The following is a 17701-nucleotide window of genomic DNA, read 5'->3' on the forward strand; positions in this document are numbered from 1 at the left end:
GCCGTGGTCGAGCGCCCCACCCGGTCAGCACCTGTGCTGCTGCAGGTTGCCCCAGCCAAAAACGATACCCTGCAAGCCTAGTGCATACATGTCTAGCTAAGCCACTTGCGTGTTACGACTAACACAGCCGGCACGTGTGGTAGGAGCGCATTTCTCCAATCCGATCCGCTCTGTGTACGGGTCGTTCTCATTCTACTCGTTTACATTTGCAAGTCGCGCGCCTCGCGCGATGCAAGGCCAACGCTGGTCCGTCTGGTAAACGCATGCCTTCGAGAGCAAAACCGGCCACGCCTGTAACTGCCAGACCCATTGCTCATATGGATGAAATGTCTGTCCTCAGCATTTTTATGTATCCATGTTGCTGTCCAACTGTCAGTACAACATGTACAACTGGCTCTGGCAGAATATGCTTTCCTTAGTTGTGCAACGGAATGTGCAAGATGAGGCTGGGGCAAATGGCTCAACAGTAACAGTGCACTGGACGTGTACAGCTCAAACCATAACATTCTTACCTGGAAAACCTTTCCTTCCAGTGTTCGAGGTCATGCATAACTTTTACCAGACCGCTTGACGCGAAATGAGACGAAGATGTGTCGCTAATGCGTACGCCAAGGGTTCCGGCATTTCGGTTTGTGTTGACCGTACGCCGATGATAGCCAGCTGATCGAGGGATGCAGACGCTTTTACTGGGCTACTAGGGTCAGTGCTCGCTGACGATATAGGTGGGTAATATCTTAAAAGCATTCATACGTTATGCAGCAAGTTCCTCCTTCGATATTGACACGAGCGTCGGCAAAGCCCCATTTGTGTGCACGTTGATAGGACGTGATCTGTTGTATTTAGTGTAAGGTCTGATAAATATAAAATATTTATAAGGGAAAGTAAGAGCGTGAATTCGGCGCGTGACGGTCAAGCCCTAGTCTGCAAGTCGATGAGGAGTTCCATACAGCAATAACCAATAAGGCTACACTTCACAGTGACCATCAAGGATATGAAAGCTGCTTATAAATCTCTCTCGTCTTGTCAACAACGACCTGGCTTCTACCAGCGCCCTCAACAACGCCGGGTTATGCGGACACGAATGCGTGCTGCTAGCCCAGACCCGGATCTAAATCCCATAAATAGATCGGCGCCGGGCTCAGGCTCTGGCTTACCGACGAGCTCAAAAGCTCACCTTCGTCCCCATGGGGGCGGCCTGTCGCCACTGCAAGTTGCAGCTCACGATCGTGATATGATAACAGATGATAGCCATGAATGGTCAAAAGTAACGCTGTTACAGCGCCTCAGCCGTTTGCGGCACCGATTGAGCCTGGGGAGGTTAACGGACATCCGAATTATGGGTCTTGAGCCCTCACCAGAGCTCGTGGCAATCTCCATGGGTGAGTATTGAATAGTGTGCGCCAGAAAGATCAACAAGCGAACCTCCGTTACCCTTAACTCGCTTCAGCTCGGCGCACTCCGCTATCTGCAAGGCCCGCAGCCTGTGCCAATGTAGGCATATCCCGGCACCTGGCATGGTATCGCCAGGCAGAATCCCATGCTAACCGGGCGCCGTAAACTCAACATTCGCAGCGCTTCCGTGCGTACTCTGGGGCCCTTCGCCGCGGCCTCTAATACCTATTTCCCCCTTTTCGTACACACGTGTTCTATGGCCGCAGTCTATTTCGTGCAAGGCATTCTGGGACTGTCTCGCTTGGCTGTGTCATACTTTTTCAAGGACGAGCTGCACATCGAGCCAGCAGAGGTGATTGTGCCGTACAGCTTCGGCAGGGTCCTCCAGAGAAGCTTGTGGTCATGGAATTCCCCCATATGCGGCCATGATCGCGGCATATCGTGCATCCTGTTCTCCCAATCCATTTTCCACCTTGTCAGGTGGTCTGGTTGTCCGTTAGCTAAGGCAGGGTTGCTTTTTGAAGGTGCTGCCACAGACCTTGCTGTCGATGGGACCATCATAAATTGCTGAGAACTGTGGGCTCTCCGCCACGGCTGGGGCTGTGCCGTGCGTAATGAAGTGTATGCGCGCATACATCTTCCACACGCCCGTGTTTTCATTCGGTGCGACATGCGGCACATGCCGCATGTGGCCATTTCCCTCCAGGGCTGTACAGCGTCATACTGAGACCCAGCGGTTGCGTGCTGAAAGTGCCCTTCCCTTGCTGCTACCCTGAAAGCTACCCTGCGCTTTCTTCTCCTTCTTGCTATGTTTTACAGGTTGCGGTGCTGACTGGGTTGTCCAGCATCCCCTGGATGATCAAGCCGCTCTACGGGTTCATTTCGGACTCGATACCGCTGTTCGGGTACCGTCGCCGTTCATATCTTGTTCTGTGCGGTCTGATGGGTGGGTGCAGGGATGCTTTGGCTGGGACTGGGTGTGCGGGACCGGGACTTAGGGATACCGGGAAGGAACAGGTCTTAGGGTTGATGGGCTGTGCTCGCTGCGGTGTCCTCCATAGCACCCCCCAAGGGCGCGATGCAGCATTATGATCTGGGTTGGAAGGGGTTGCGGGTGTCGCGGCCTTGCGAGCTGCCGCACCCAAGCAATCAGGAGGGGCCTCTGAGGGCCCCTGAAATAGTTGCCGCCATCAAACAGGATGACTGAATCAAGTTCTTCGGCCCCATCTGCCTGCAGGCACCCTGGCATGGAGCATTCTGGCATACGGCGTGCATGACGCGCGGGGCGCCGTGGCGTGTATGTTGCTGGCGTCCCTCGGCACGGCAGCCAGTGACGTGGTGGTGGACTCGATTGTGGTGGAGCGTACACGGGGGCATCACCAGGTGGGTGGGTGGATTAAACAATGGGGGTGGGTGAGCTGGCTGTTGGGCGGGTCGGGGACTAGTCAGCCTCTTCGGAAGGTTGGGGAGGGTGGAGGAGGGAGGATAAACTTGTGCATGGCAGCATCGGAAAGGGAAGGAGAAGCATCGGAAGGAGAAAGACAGCAGGGATTGCGCTATGAAGGCTGTAAGGGAGGACCACTGCCGCTACCTCGCTGGGGTAGGGGACAGAACGGTATCACGAGCTGAAGGGCGAACCGCGAGTATGATGGCTGATTGTGCCTATGTAGCCCCCGGAGAGTGGCCGCGCTTGCCTCTGGCAGCTGGAACGCATGGCAGGGGGCTTGCGTTGGCATGCAGTGGTGGTCATATGGTGTCGTTCCTACGTCGGGCATGCAGTGGTGACCATATGGTGGTTGTCGTTCCTACGTCGGGGATGTACGGCTGGGACACCAGACATGGGCTTGCGGGGACCCTAGGACAGGTTTATTCGGAGTCATGCAAACGAGCAGCTCCCGGGCCTCTGTAGGCCCCAGCGGGACCTAGCTGCATGTCTGGAGCTTGTCGTGGGGTCCGAGTGCGCTCGTGGGGTGGCCCCTAAGTATTACGACAGGCGGCCAGTTTGTTTGGGTCCCTAAGCCAGCCCAAAGGGAACGTGATCGCTCGCGTTCGGGTCCTACCAGAGTCCGGTCTGAACACTGTTCCAATGCCTGACGGATGACCGCAGTCCGTCGCGGGGTCGCTTCAGTCGTTGTGCTGGGCGTCAGCCGCCGTCGGTGGCATCACCTCCGCCTACTTCAGCGGTTCGTTTGTCCAGGTGGGAGTGTGGAGGGATGGGGTGGGAAAACAAGACCTACATGGGGTCGGCCAGAAGCGATGGCAGATGTGTCAGGAGAGTTGACTCCAAGGTGCGCGCAATGCTGCTTCCTGGCCACATGGGCCTTGCTTTTGCGGTTGTTGGTCTCCTAGCCTCTCGTTGGGGTGTGGGGTGTGGCTCGGGGCTGTGATGATCGGAACTTGTTAAAAACTTGTTTTTGAGGGGAGCGTGCTGTGCACCGCGCTGCGCACAGGGTTTCCAAAACCATTGCATCGTACATGAATACCGTTCGTCGAGATGAACCCAACACGCGCCTTCGGACCAACACGCCCTTGCGCGTGACGTCTGGGGGCCTGGGGTTGGGAACGACTGCACTGCGGGTTGTGCTTTCTAACCAAGGTGTCTGCTGCGTCGTCACATTGCAGGACTATGGCACCCGCTTCGTGTTCGGGCTCACTGCGTTCTTCCCCCTGGTGGTGTCGGCTTCGTCCATACTGATCAACGAGAAACCCGTGGGTCAGTGCTCTTGGCTGCTTTACTCGTGGGAGATTGCCAGGTTTCCTCTTTTGGAAAGGGACATTGTGGCGATGCCCTGATTGTTTGAGCGTGGGTTTGTATGCACTTTACTTTACGGACCCCGGGCAGTCCTTAATGTTATGTCCATATCCTATGGAGAGGAAAAAAGGGGTTTCCGCCTTTGCGTTAGCATCCACGAGGCCCTGCGGAAACGCGCAATTGCGGCGAGGCCGTCCAGTCAGCGCTTCTGTATCGTGCCAGTGCGTTTTGCACTCGCTTTTATGACTGGGAGAGACACGCGCCTATTTGGCTTCGTGAGCTGCAGCGGCCCGAGTGCTGTGCGAAATGCGGCGGACCGACTTGCTGCCATGTCCGTCTGCACTTTTGGGCAGGTGCTGGTGGCAGCCCGGAAGACCGAGAGCAGTCACGACCGCTGCTGTCCTTACAAAGCGGCACGTCGGCCCCGCCGGCGACACCCCCGGCCGCCACCGAAGGCACGGAGATGGCCGTGGCCGTCCCCACCACGATTACTGCGCGGCTGTGGACACAAAGCGTCGCCCTATGGAACGCCGTCCGGCGGAGAGACATCCTCCTGCCCGCTACATTCGTCTTTCTGTGGCAGGTAAGAAGCGCGCGGAGCACGCACAGTGCCCGCCACGCCTTGCCACCGCTTTCCTGTGTTTCTGACCTTTTGGTGGTCCCCCTAGGCAGTCTGGGCGCATCCCTGATCACTTCCACACAAGGTGCGGGCGCACAACACGACAGCCAGACTGTTGTGCATAGTCTGTATTGCGGACGTCCCTGCGCCGGCGCATGGGCTACTCCGTGGCAAAGAAAGGATAGACGGTCATTTGCACACAGCCTTTGCCTCGTCTCCGCTCCTCCCACTTCCTCCTGCCCTCCCGCAACGTGATTGCATTCTTCCTGTGCTATCACACGTATCCTTGCTGTCCCGCCTCTCCCGTCCACCCTTCGCACGCGTCTTTAACTCCCGTCCACAGGCGACCCCCTCCGCCGAATCGGCCATGTTCTACTACCAGACCAACGTACTGGGCTTTACTCCCGAGTTCCTGGGCCGGGTGCGGCTGGGGGGTTCAATCGCCTCCTTGGCCGGTGTGGCAATTTTCAACACCTGGCTCAAGGTGCGGTACGACTCATCCTAATGCTCCGTGAGCGCGCACCTGCTATAAGATTATAGCCCGGCGATGGGTAGAAGCCCTAGCCTCGCCGCTACCCGATCCCCCGTTCCCGGTTACCGCGTCGCAAGAGCAGTATCGACTACCAAGCAGTGATGGTAACAGTGGGCATTCTTGGTAGTCTTAGCATGGCCTGCGGAGCAGGGGGGGCCAGCAGTAGCGGGCAACTGTCTGCTTGGCCCGCGAGCCCTTGATTGTGCAGCAGCTCGGCCCGCTTATTTGCCCTGTGTTGCCGCGCTCCCCATCACACCATCTGGCTGCCTTCTTGCAGAATGTACCGCTGCGGCGCATGCTGTGGTGGGTGATGGTTGTGGGCACGGTGCTGAGCAGCAGCCAGCTCATCCTCATCTCGGGACTACACCGCCAGTGGGGCCTGTCCGATCAGATCTTCGTGCTGGGGGACTCGATGGTGCTCACGGTGCGCGGCGGGGTAGCCCCGACTGAGCCGGACAATAAGATGGTTGGATGATTAGATGGTTGCGTTTGCTGGGTGAAGGGAAAGACAGGATTTCCGAGCTTGAGGAGACCTGAATTCGAACAGGAACGCAGCCGAGGTTTAAGAATGGGTTAGATAAAAGTAGGATTGGAATGCGCTGTGAGCAGGATTGGTGGAAAGCTCGTTACCAGGCGATACAAGGTTGAGTGCTCCAGCCACACCGTACGGCGTATATCGTAGACTGTCCTTCCGCCGCTTCATTGGCACTATCCCGAGCCCCTGCAAGCAGCAGCCAGGCTACGCACTGCTTTCGGATTCAAGGGTGACAGCTTGCGTGCACCCATCGGGCCTGCCCGCACTCAAGCCCCACTTGCCGGTCAGATGCAATTGTAACACCTTGTACCCGTGCGCAGGTGCTGGGCCAGATATCCTTCATGCCCATCCTGGTGCTGGCGGCAAGGATGTGCCCGCAGGGTGTGGAGGTGCGTGCTACTATGCGGCGTGGCGGGGTTCGACCTTTTGTGACGGGATTCCAGCGCTATTTATAGGTTGTGAATTCCACGTCAAAGCGTTCAAGCTGCAACTGCAAGTGCCAAGCTAAGGGAAGCTAGCCACTCATAATGCTGCTGTGTTGATGCTGCTGTTCGCCCGCCGCAGGCAACGCTTTTCGCGACGTTGATGTCGGTACTCAACTGCGGATCCATTACAGGAGGGGCGCTGGGCGCGGGCCTCACCAAGCTCTACGGCGTCACCTCAGAGGACTACAGCAACCTCTTTAAACTGGTGGCCACATGCGTAGCTCTGACCATGGCACCCGCGCCCTTCCTGTCCCTGCTGCCTAGCGAGCTGGATGCGGAGAAGCCGAGTACCGAGGACGACGGGACACAAGAAGGCGGGGACAAGGCGCCGGGTCTGAAGAACGCGCGTGCCGCTGGTGGGCAGGCAACGCAGGTGACGGGAGGCCAGTCAGACTGCGATACGGAGGAGGAAGGGGCGTCGAAGAGCGCATAAAGCGCTCCGGAGCAGGACCTTTCGCCATGAGGTTCCATGCGGGTGTATTGTTGTAAGGGTTGGGCCTGTGCTCTGTGTCCGATAAAAAGCTGATGCATTGGTGCATAGCACCTGGCGTTGTACAATATATGTGTCTTGACAGGAAAGAAGATATGATGAGGAAGGGTGGGTATGTTACGTACGGCGTGTTGGTCGATTGAATTGTGATGTCACCGTGAGGACGATGTATGCCCTGTGACATATGAACAGACGTCGCTGGTCGCGCGGTTATGTTCAGCATACTAGGGGTTGACATCGTCTGGAATCTTTGGTCGTAAGTTACGCTTCGTTATGGCGTTCTGTACGGTTGCTAGCGACGTAGGACCAGAGAGCCAGGGTGCGGTAAGGAGCGAGGCTTCTTGTGTATGCATGCTTGATGCGTTGATGACACGTGAGAGCGCAGGTGGCTTGTTTAAGTTACCTGAGGTATGGATTTCGAGGTCGACAGTTGTATGTCCCGCAAGTATTGCGTGGAGAAGACGACGATTTTCTCTCCTGAACTGGTTAGGTTAGCGTTTCTGGTACCATAGTAACCTACTTCGTCTACGTTCTCCTTTTTGTTGGCGTGTAGATAGAAAAAGTTATATGCACGCCGCGGTGAACGCGTGCACATTTCCTGCATCCTTGGTTGTCTTGCGATGCTCCGCGCGCCCGAGCAGTCAGCTAGGCATGACGCGGTACCGGGGCCTTGGTTTGCGGTCTCCTAAGTGGGTGTCTGCAAGCTGGCACGTGAACACGCGCGTGTGCATCCCCCACAACGCCGAACCCGCTCCGCTCGTTTCCCCGCCAGGTTTGTACGGAAGATGTAGCGAAGTAATGATGTAGCGATGGTCCGTCCTACAACAAGCAGCTCTGTGCTGTGCGCTTGGGGGAGTGTGACCATAGGGACCCCACATGCATGTGAGTGGCACCACCCATCTGCATGTGGCGTGTGCGGACGCCGGCAGGTTACTGGCTTAGGGGGTCAGCTGCATTACCCGGTTCCCCTTCTCCCTTGTACACTAGTGACATCATCACTATGGTATTTGATCATACGGTATGGTTTCGACAACGTTGATGGTTAAGTCCAGTTTTGCGTCCGACTGTACTTCTGATGGCTCATATGCTTTGGTTCAAAGGTCTGCGATGGCGGTTTCTGCTTTGGAAGGTGTGGGTGCAGAATGTGGCCGTGGCTGACGTTTGGGGTTGCGCTGGGGTGCTCGCTGACCATGCCGTCCGGCAACTGCGGCACCTGCACGAACCAGGATTTCGCTATATCGGCGGCTGTTCTATGGGTTTTACATGGCAAGTCGTGCGAGCTCCGGTGGCGTGCAGCTCCCAAACACCATTGCAGGTTCTCAGGGAGGGCGGCGACGTTCTTTTGCTTGTTTCCAGCTTTTGCGTCATGTGGCGCGGTGTGCGATGGCTATGACCCATCAGTCGGTCAATCAAAGCCGTTTCGCAGGTCTTCGGCGAAGAGCAGGTGCTGGTGGTTGAAATATGTTGTTTCGAACAGCTGCACCATGTCCAACGCGATTGGATGCATGGCTATCCTTCACACCCGGACAAAGGTCAGGGGCTGGAAAAAAGAAGCAACCGAAGCTTGCAAACGCTTACAAGGCCGGGTTGCGGCATGAGACCAATAATACGAGGCTTGGCAGCTTAAGTTAGGCGCCTTCCTATACTTTCGCCCCGGGCTTGGTGGCTTTGAAGGTTGGTTGTTGGCTGCGAAGGTTGCATCACTGTGGAGGATGCTGCGGAAGAGACAGCGTCCTCAAAGGGATCCGGAAAGGCTGGGTCAGGTCGACGCCCCTGCAGCGTCCACGTCCATAGCGGCCGCATTGGAAGCCCCAGCCGTGGCGGAGAGCTCACAGTCCTCAGTAATAGTGATGGTCCCATCATCAGCAAGGTCTGTAGGGGCACCTTCGGTATCGCCGTCGCCACACTCCGCCACCGCCGCCAGCGACGGTGGCAGCGGCTCGGTCGCTGCTTGTATGGCCGGCACGGCAGCCGTGGACAGGCCTGCGTGAAAGGCCTTGGACGTGGAGGCCTGCGTTTTCGCAACATACAAAGGGGAAAAGGGGTTGAGTGTGAACCAGAAAATGCTTCAGCTGCTATTGGAGGTTGGCAGGAAACCCACGCAACCAGCCGGCGGCTCCATCAGCCCTGACCCTGCCTTGACCCGGCCCACCACACACCTCCGTACCCTCATCTTATTTTCAAGTATCAGATTGGTCTTTGTTCTTCCCCATACTACTGATGCTATACAGGTACCTTGGTGATTTCACGCAGCAGCATCGTGGCGTAGCAGGACCCGGGCAGTTGGAAACGAAGCTCCAGTGCCAGGAGCGGCCCACTGCCGCTGACCAGGGGTGTGCCGCCCCGCTGTGCCTGGCCTTCACCTCCGTCGGACCCTACTACGTGATGTCCTTCACTAATGGACAGTTTGTCGTCTGGCCCCTGCTGCTGCTGCTGATGTTGCAGCTCCGATACTATCTCCTGCGGACCGTCGGCTTGCCCTGGCACGGGTTGTGGCTGCTGCTGCTGCTGCTGCTGCTTCTGGCTGCTGGTGTCGATGCTAGGATTCTTCCCTTTCCTCTCCTGACCCTGCCCCTCCATTTCCCCCTTGCCGTTCTGCTGTCCCGGTTTCTGCTGCTGCTGCTGCTGCTGCAAAAGCTCCAGGTCAGTAAGCAGGAGGAAGTCGTCATTGGGGTCCGTGTACCTGGGGGCCACCGGTGAAGGTCACGATGCTGCTGGAACCCAGGAAAGCAGCCGGGCAGCACCAGGGGATGCTGTGCACTAACACATTCGCAGAATACTACGCCCGTCAGCATCTCCAGGCACTGCAGTCATCAGTCCATCACCCCACACGGCCAACAACACAAGAACCTCCTCCACCTCGCATCGAGGACCAAAGTTCCCGCATACCATGCCGACCCTATGCCACCCGGTTCCCTAGAACGAGTTTGTTTGCTAAGCAGCACCCTTGGGTTGACACCAGAGGTTACATATTGTGTGCAGCACGTTGTTCCCCCTCAGGCTAGGGGCAGTTTTGCAGCCCCTACCAGCTGCCGCCTCACCATTTAAAGGCGAAGGTGAAGCCCTTGGGCCGGTGTATCAGGTAGCGGTAGTCGCCGGTCAGAGATGCGAAGGACAACTCAAAATTGTTGGCGGAGGAGGCGGCGGGCTGGTCTAAATCCACACCAGCCTCGGCTGCAGCCTGCTTCGGGACGGGTGGTTGTGAGAGGGCGGAATTGTGGTGTGCGAGGTGGCCCATACGTCCCCAGTGCCCAACGTGAACATCTGGCATGAACAGCTAACAGTAAGCAACCCATACGTCACAGGAGATGCACCACATGAACCAGATGTGATTGGGAACGAGACAAATGGTCCGAGCCATGAGCAGATGACGCGGAACCGTCATCTGTGTTCTGTGCCGCTTTTATGCACTGGTGATTTATAGTTTGGCGGTAGGTCCAGGAGTAGGAGAAGTCAAGAGACAGGCCGCGGACAACTCCCTCCCCCAAGGGGTGCCACGCAGCACAGCACATCATCCCAGGGCCAATCCAATCCAATCACCTTTCGAATCCATTCGCCGGTCTCGTGTGCGGGATACTCCACCTCCGTGCCCGGCAACGGTAGCACGACATCAAAGACGCTGTAGCGCCCAGCTGCCACGTCAGCGTCCGTCACCAATCGCACCAACGACAACCGCTTAGCCGCTGAGGTCGTGACGCCGGCTGCTGCTGCTGTCGCAACGCAGCATGTTACAATTCACCATGCGTGGGGAGGTCGCGATGGGAACAACGACCACAATAACAACCACATGGAAGGCAGAGGGCCGCGAGAGCGCTCGGCACTGGTCATCCAGCCAGGTTGTGCCAGCGGAAATATTTTAGACCCGAGACCCTCTTAGACCCGAAACCCCCTTGAATAATCGGGGGGACCCCCGAAAGCCTTCCTGTCAGTTTGGCATTTTTTCCGGGCACCCCGAGACTGTCCCAAGCGGTTGTCGGGGTAAAATTAAGCTGGATTCTATCGCAAAATGCTATATCGGCTAAATTAGCCGGTGTTTGACTTTATTTGGGGGATCACGGCAGACTGCCACAAGCCGTAGGGGGTGGCTGCGTTAAGAGCCCCTCCCCTCCTTCGCACAGCGCCGGCACAAGAGAACATGTCACCCCCCTCCCCGTTCTAGTACTGCAATACATCGGCCTGAACATGCGGCTATGTGGCCGTGCCTGAGGTCTTGCAGTGGATGGCCGGTCTTAATCAAGCATGGTACGATACCTTAGTGATACCGTACAATTGGGTGAGTTACGGACCTTCCGACGTGTCCTCTAGCATGGCATCGGCGCCCTCCCCCGCGTCGCCGCCGACGTCGCCGTCAAGCAACCCACCGCCGCCACTGTCGCCGCCGCCAGCAGCAGCAGCAGTGCCCGCGCCGCGCGGCATGACTAGATCCCCAGCCACCACTCGGTCATGGCCGTACACCCGTATCCTGCAGGACACCGTAAGAGAGAGACTTGACGCTCCAGCGCCAAGGTCATTCAGATTGTGGTCCAATTCATTCCACGTTACACAAGCACGCACGCACGCACACACGAGAGTGCGCGCATACACATACTTACATGCGCGCGCACTCTTACACACATACACAGGCGCAGTAAGCAACTGTCAATAGCACACTCAGTTCACTCTCACCCACTCCCATTCGCCACGCGGAAGCGTCCACAACCCAACATATCCCGCTACACCATGACAGTTAAGCAGTCATCACCTCTGTCACGCACAGACAGATAGACCGGCAGACGGACACACAAATTTACTGTTCATGCAAAATAGACACACGCGCTGTAAGTTTTGGTGCAATCGACCAACGTACATGTAGCGTTAGTCGCGTCACATACACACACGCATACACACGTACACACACTCGCCGACCCTCCCCCGACCTCCACGCAACCCCCCTCGGGCCCACCGGTGACTTGCAGCTAGATTCCAGACGTGGCTTTGCCAGGCATGCAAGTACATCATCCGCAGCGTGCGGGGTACGGCACGCATGGCGGCAGACCAGGCCGTGGCGCCCTGCCGCACAAGGGCGCCCAGTACGGCACGCTCCCCCAGCATGTAGTTCGGGATGCCGCGCAAAGCACCCTATGCCCCGAAACCATTTTGGAGGCTAAGTTAGGGAGCAGAGCGATGAATGGCCGTGGGGTTGGGGTTGAGGAGGAGGCGGTGTGTCATGCGACGCCCCCGGAAGGCAGGAGCCGCGGAAGAGCGGCACAGAAGTTCTAGACTCTTCCCAACATCCTTCCAGGTGCCTTGCAAAAGTGTCGCGGTGATGTTGCGGACGAAGGTGTTTATGCGGGAAAGCACGAGCCACCCCCGGGGGGAATTCAACGCCCCAGTGGCCAGCGGACGGCCAGGGCGCGGACACCGCAGTGTACGTGTATGTGTATTTGTATGTGTACGCCAGAACGAAGCGGGGCCCGATTCCCACCTGGGCGTCGCCCTCCTCGAAGAACAGCCGCCGCGCCGCCGCAATCTCCGGCCGTTCGTCCGATCGGCCTGTCAGTACAAGGCGTACGGCGTTTTCGTACTCGCAGCGGAGCAGCGCGCGGCCCACCTGCAGGCGCACAGCCCCACAGTGTAAACACCAACGGTGGCACTTTGTACGGCATGTTGTTCCATAGTACGCCATGACGGCGTGGAATTGTATGACGGCGGGGGGCCATATGAGGTCATCATGCTTTGGGTTGGGAATGGTGGGTCAAGGGGCATGTGGGTGGGTAAATAAACGCGATCGCAACCGCACAAGCTCCCCAAACCCCCACCCCAACCCCCACCCCAAATCAACCGAAACCGCGAGGGAGCTCCAACGGGGTGAACAAAGACGGCGGAATCAACCACGGGATGCAGATTCAAAACACCAACTGCCAACGTCTCCAATGCACAAATTGCCCGAGTTCAAAACGGGAGGTCGGTCCGCCTGTCAGTCAGGGGGTCAGGGGGATGGCAGCGCCACCCGACGCAGTCACAGTGCCCGGCCTCCCGATCGGCAGCTGCGCAGCTAAGCTTTCCCCCCACAGCACCGCACCTCACCTCGTGGGTGGGAGCTCCGCCAGTGCCGAAGCGCTGCAGACCAAAATAGTTAATGAAGCCCGTCCGCGCCACCGCCTCACACGCCGCCGTCACCTGCCCCAGTGCATAAAAAACGTGGGGATGGAAGCTAATTCATGGGAGGCTGGCTTCATCCATAACGTCAAAATCTGGATCCAATGTCCGAATTTGGACCTCTTTTGGCGCGTGTTTCGTAGCTGAGCTTCAACACTGCCCTTGGTATTCCTGCTGGTGCTGCTACTGCGGGCTCTGCGCCTACCTTTACTTACCCCATGCACCACATACAAGCTCCAGCTTGCTCTGGCCCCGTACCTGGGCGATTAACTCGGCTGCGGAAACCCCGTCAGTTCCCCCTCCAGTCGCAGACTCGATCTTGGCTTCTCCCTCGATCGACTTTGCGTCCGCGGCTGCTGCAGCTGCTACTGCCGGTGCCTCCGGCCCCGCGGGCCTTACGTCCCTCATGACCAGGTGGAACTCGTTGCCCGCCAGACAGCCCAGTCGCAGTCCTTCACCGCTGAACGAGAAGGTGCCCACGCGGATGCCGCGCAGGCGGGTGTTCAGGAGGGCCAGGCGGGCCGGGGCCACCTGCACCCCCCACGCGAGGTGGCGAGGTGGGGGGCCGCCCAGGGGAAGAAGGTCAGCGGCGCACCAGGAAGGGGGGAAGAAGGAGGGGGGGGAAGAAGGAGGGGGGGGAGGAGGACGGGGGCGGAGGGGAAGAAAACATACATGAACACACGATCACATAGCTTTGTCCGGTTCACCAAAAGGATACTGTCGTCTGGTGAGGCGGGTAGGTATTGCTTTCTAGCATTGCTTCAACAGCCATCCACACAGCCATCCACACAGCCACACACCCATCCTTCCTCTCCCTTTGCCTGACATTTCTTCTCCCATGTCGATGCGGGTTGCTTCCCTCAATACGGCACTCGTGTGAGTTACTCGCGTGTGCCACCCAGCCTCCTCGCCAGTTCCTGTCCGCGGCTCAGGTCGTGAAAACACACACGCGACGGGAGCTGGCGGGAGCCGTGGGAGACGTCCTCACTCACTCACCTTGAAGGCACTGACGAACTGACACGTCACACCGCGCTTGTCCTTGGTGCCTGTGTGTGTACAGCACCAGGGGGCCGTCAGTTGAGCGCTTCGTGATGCGGTTGGTTGTGCAGTTAGGAATACCGTTAGGGGCTGGTCACATCGGCTCCCCATGACACATTGGGGCCCGCACAAATGCTCCCTCGCGGTTTCAACTTCTCCTAGATTCCATTTCTAGTACGTAGCTCCGCCGCCAGTTCGCCCGGCGGCCGTCAGTTCGCCTCCCCTCCGCGCATTCGCTGGGCTGCTCGCCTTCGGGTTACACCTGAAGTCCCCGAAGGGCCTCCCCCAGCCGGTCTCAATTACCTCCCACACGCCCACACGCCACCTGCCACCGCAACCCCCTGCGGAGACACCCTTCGCGCCTGGGGGGGAACGCACTGTAACGCCCCCGGGACATACAGAGCCGTACAGTGCCGTACAGCGCCGTTCCCACCCACCTGCAAAGCCGAAACAGTTGCCCGTGGTGATGCGCAACATGCGGGCCACGGTGTTGAGTGCGACCTAGGCGAGGGGCCGTGTGGGTGGGAGGAGCATTCCGTACGGAAGTTGTGGTGGTGTACGATGTGACATGGGGGGAGGGGAAGTCACGTGACAGGAGCAGCGCGAGGAGCCGCTAAAGGTAGAGGAGTTGCACGGGACCTTGATCGTGGTGGTGGTGGGGTGTGGGGTGTGTGTGGGGGTGGAAGGCCAGGTGATAGCAAGAACGCCACAGCAACCCTCGTAGGGCCAGGTAGGTACACACCGGTTCAGTGCACCCGCCACATCAGGGTGCTGACGTTTCCCTATCCGCGATGGACTGGTTTGCTGGACTGCAACACTTCCTCCTTCCCCACCACACACCCCAACACCGCCAACGCGCACCAACACGCGCGCGCGCGAAGACTCTGCGCCTTGCGGCACACCGGGGGGCCGCCCACACACTGCCCAGCCCAGCTGCAACGCATTACAGCGCGTCTTATACTATTACGTCCTGTAAGTCCCTTGTACCGCACGCACATAGTCAGGGTTGTCTGTTACCCCGGTGCATACCGGTGGCCACCCCGGCCAGCTGTGATATAAAGCATACAATACCGCACACATAGCACACAGTGCACAAAGACGCCACCCTAACCCGACCTGAGTGTCCATATTCTCCTTATATAGCACAAACCGCACGAAGTTGTGCTGCCCCCCCTCCCAGTCAGCTCGGCCTCGGCCGCCGCGCCCCCGCCATCCTCCTCCTCCGTCGCCGCCGTCGCGACCTCCGCGACCTCCGCGGCCGCCGCGGCCGCCGCCACCCGCGCCGCCTGCTGCTGCCTTTCCCACATCCCACGGATCGAAGATGATCTCAATGCGGGTCGGTGCGGGAGGCGGCTGTTGCGGCTGTGGACCCCCAGGAGGCCGTCCGCCGCCGCGCGCGACCCCTCCCCGCCCGCTGCCTCGCCCGGAACCACCGCCGTCCCTGCCGCCGCGACCCTGACCTCCTCGCCCGCCGCCCCACTTCGCTGGCCGTTCCCCTTCAGCGCCGTCAGGAGGGCCGCGTTTGGCCCCCGCGCCGCCACCGCCGCCCCCGCCACCGCCGCCGCCGCCAAGGGACTGCTGACCGGAAGCAGAGCCGATTCTTCTTGTTGCTGCTGCTGCTGCGGCTTCTCTGTGGCCGTGGTGGTGGCGGCGGCGACTGTCTCCGTACGCATGGGCGGCAGCCCGGGTGCCGTACGGAAGAACTCATGTACGGCCTGTGGGATCCATTTCGTCATCGCGGCGAGGTCAACGAAACAACGGCCACAAAGGAAATGGGATCGTCCGGAAGGGAGAGAGTGGGAGCCGATGCCTCGTAACTCCCCGTGAATCCCCGGGGCCGAAAACCCCGATGAAGCCCATGTTTATCCGTTCTGAACAGATTAGATAGGCAGGCCCGTGTCGCGTCTAGGCTGCTCCCCAAGTCAAATTGCTCCCCAAGGCGGGGCGGCGCCCGCCCGCAGCTGTCGTCTTTTTGCCGTCTTTTTGCTCGGCGGCTGCCCCCAACCCCAAGCCCGACCCTAACCCACATACTCCACAACCGCACCCACCGTGCGAATCTCCTTGCTGGCGATAGGCAGCAGCAACACGGAGGTCCGTTCAAGCGCACAAAGGACCCGACCGGACGGACCGCGAGCCGCGGCGACAGCGCCGGCACCCGCTGCCGGTACTGCTGCGGCTACCGCTGTTATGGCTGTTGTTGCTGGGTCCGCAGTAGCTTTGGCAGTTGCAGTATCAGCAGCCGTCGCCGCTGCTATTGCCTCCACCTCGCTCTTCTTCTTCTCCTCCTCTTCCTCCCCTTCGCGGGGCTGTTGGAGGCCCTCGCGGATGTCCTCGCACATGTTATCAACACTGCCGCATGGTCGGTCGCCTGTTGCAGACGTGTTGACAGTTGCAGTTGTGTCGGTTGCATCGGTTGGGGCAACTGACTTGAGCTTTGTGCTGTTGTCGTCAGCTTTGACGGCCCCGCCGTCTAGCCCCTCTACCTCCTCCTCCTCCTTCTTCGTCACAGTTGCTGCACTGACCGCAGCGCTGCCCTCTTCCTGGCGCTGAACCTCCTCCCCCTCACCGACCTGCAGTTTGCATTATACGGCGTGTTTTACAGTTGCTCGGGCAGGGAGGACAACCTCGGGGCCCTCAGCGGGCAATGAACATGCGTGGTGTGATAAGTGATATGCTGCGCCGCGATGTGTGTCCTTATGTGCAGGGCTGTGTGGCTTGTGTGTAGGGCTAGGATCCAACACTGGAGGACCAGCACAGCTTATCGTGGACTGGCAGGAAACTCCCGCGGCCCCCGACAGCCGCAGCTAGCAGCCCACATCCCCAAAGGGAGATACTGGCACCCCAGCTGCCCCAAAAGAACAGGCATCGCCCGCGTTGTCGATAACGTTGCTGTCCTCGAACACCCGAACAGTCGTCCTAGCTTTAAGTCCAATGTATGTAGGCGTGTTACATACATACATACATTACCCCTTATATTCAACTGGGTGGTAATCCAACATTAACGGTATTTTGAGGGCAGATTCTTATTTATGGGGAAAAGGTCATTATACTCATGGGAAGTTACACACATACATACAAACGCCCCAAAAGGACGGTGCGTTCCATAGCACGCTGTTGCTTTCGGGGTCGCTCTCTTCCAGCTTCCACAGCAACACTCCCGACGAGCCCTAAACCGCCCCAGTGCAAGATAGTCCCGGCTTATCGCCGTGGTCGCTAGCTTGCTGCCGTACCTTGCCGCCGTACATAATGATTACACGTCGCAGCAGCCCGTCCAGCAGCGCGCCGTTCTCCGGCCCGGCGAGAACCTCGAACGATGCGACCAGCTGTGGTCGGGCAGCCGCCAACTTCTCGGGCGCAAATCCATCGTGATTCGGTGTTGAGATGCCGTTTCGGTTGGGGTTTGGAGTCGCAGTCGCTGCCGTTGCCGTTGCAGCAGGGGCGGATCTGCTGGGCCCCGGCGCCTGAACGTGGGAGAAAAGTTGAGAGCTGATGGAACTGAGAAGGCAACAGGCATATGATATATCCAGTCGGCATGCGCGCGTGCCGGTGCGTGTGTCCCTCGTATCGAAAAACCAAACTGGAGTGGGTGATCAAAGAAGCACTTGTGCGGCCACGTGTCGCTCGTACATAGCTGTACTGCGAGCCATAAGGGCGAAGCCGGGGGGTCCCCGGCCAAACTATAGCCCAATGGCCAGCGGGGCTGGCTGTAGTGGGACCAGC

At 58.7% G+C, this 17701-nt stretch overlaps 2 protein-coding genes across 2 annotated transcripts; one reads left to right on the forward strand and one right to left on the reverse strand.

Moving 5' to 3' along the window:
* Positions 1 to 1537: 1537 nt before the first annotated feature.
* Positions 1538 to 6748, forward strand: VOLCADRAFT_64019 (uncharacterized protein; the record flags this gene model as incomplete). Its single annotated transcript, XM_002953737.1, has 10 exons — positions 1538 to 1744; positions 2212 to 2338; positions 2630 to 2775; positions 3500 to 3589; positions 4015 to 4105; positions 4600 to 4727; positions 5107 to 5247; positions 5573 to 5719; positions 6151 to 6219; positions 6395 to 6748. 10 exons carry the CDS (start codon positions 1538 to 1540, stop codon positions 6746 to 6748), a joined length of 1500 nt encoding a protein of 499 aa, XP_002953783.1.
* Positions 6749 to 10258: 3510 nt separating this feature from the next.
* Positions 10259 to 12967, reverse strand: VOLCADRAFT_64047 (uncharacterized protein; the record flags this gene model as incomplete). Its single annotated transcript, XM_002953798.1, has 4 exons — positions 10259 to 10506; positions 11728 to 11923; positions 12270 to 12395; positions 12872 to 12967. Coding segments are annotated over 4 exons (666 nt in total), but the record flags the coding sequence as incomplete, so codon positions are not given.
* Positions 12968 to 17701: the final 4734 nt, after the last annotated feature.

Source organism: Volvox carteri, assembly GCF_000143455.1.
Source record: "Volvox carteri f. nagariensis unplaced genomic scaffold VOLCAscaffold_38, whole genome shotgun sequence".
Classification (NCBI taxonomy): domain Eukaryota; kingdom Viridiplantae; phylum Chlorophyta; class Chlorophyceae; order Chlamydomonadales; family Volvocaceae; genus Volvox; species Volvox carteri.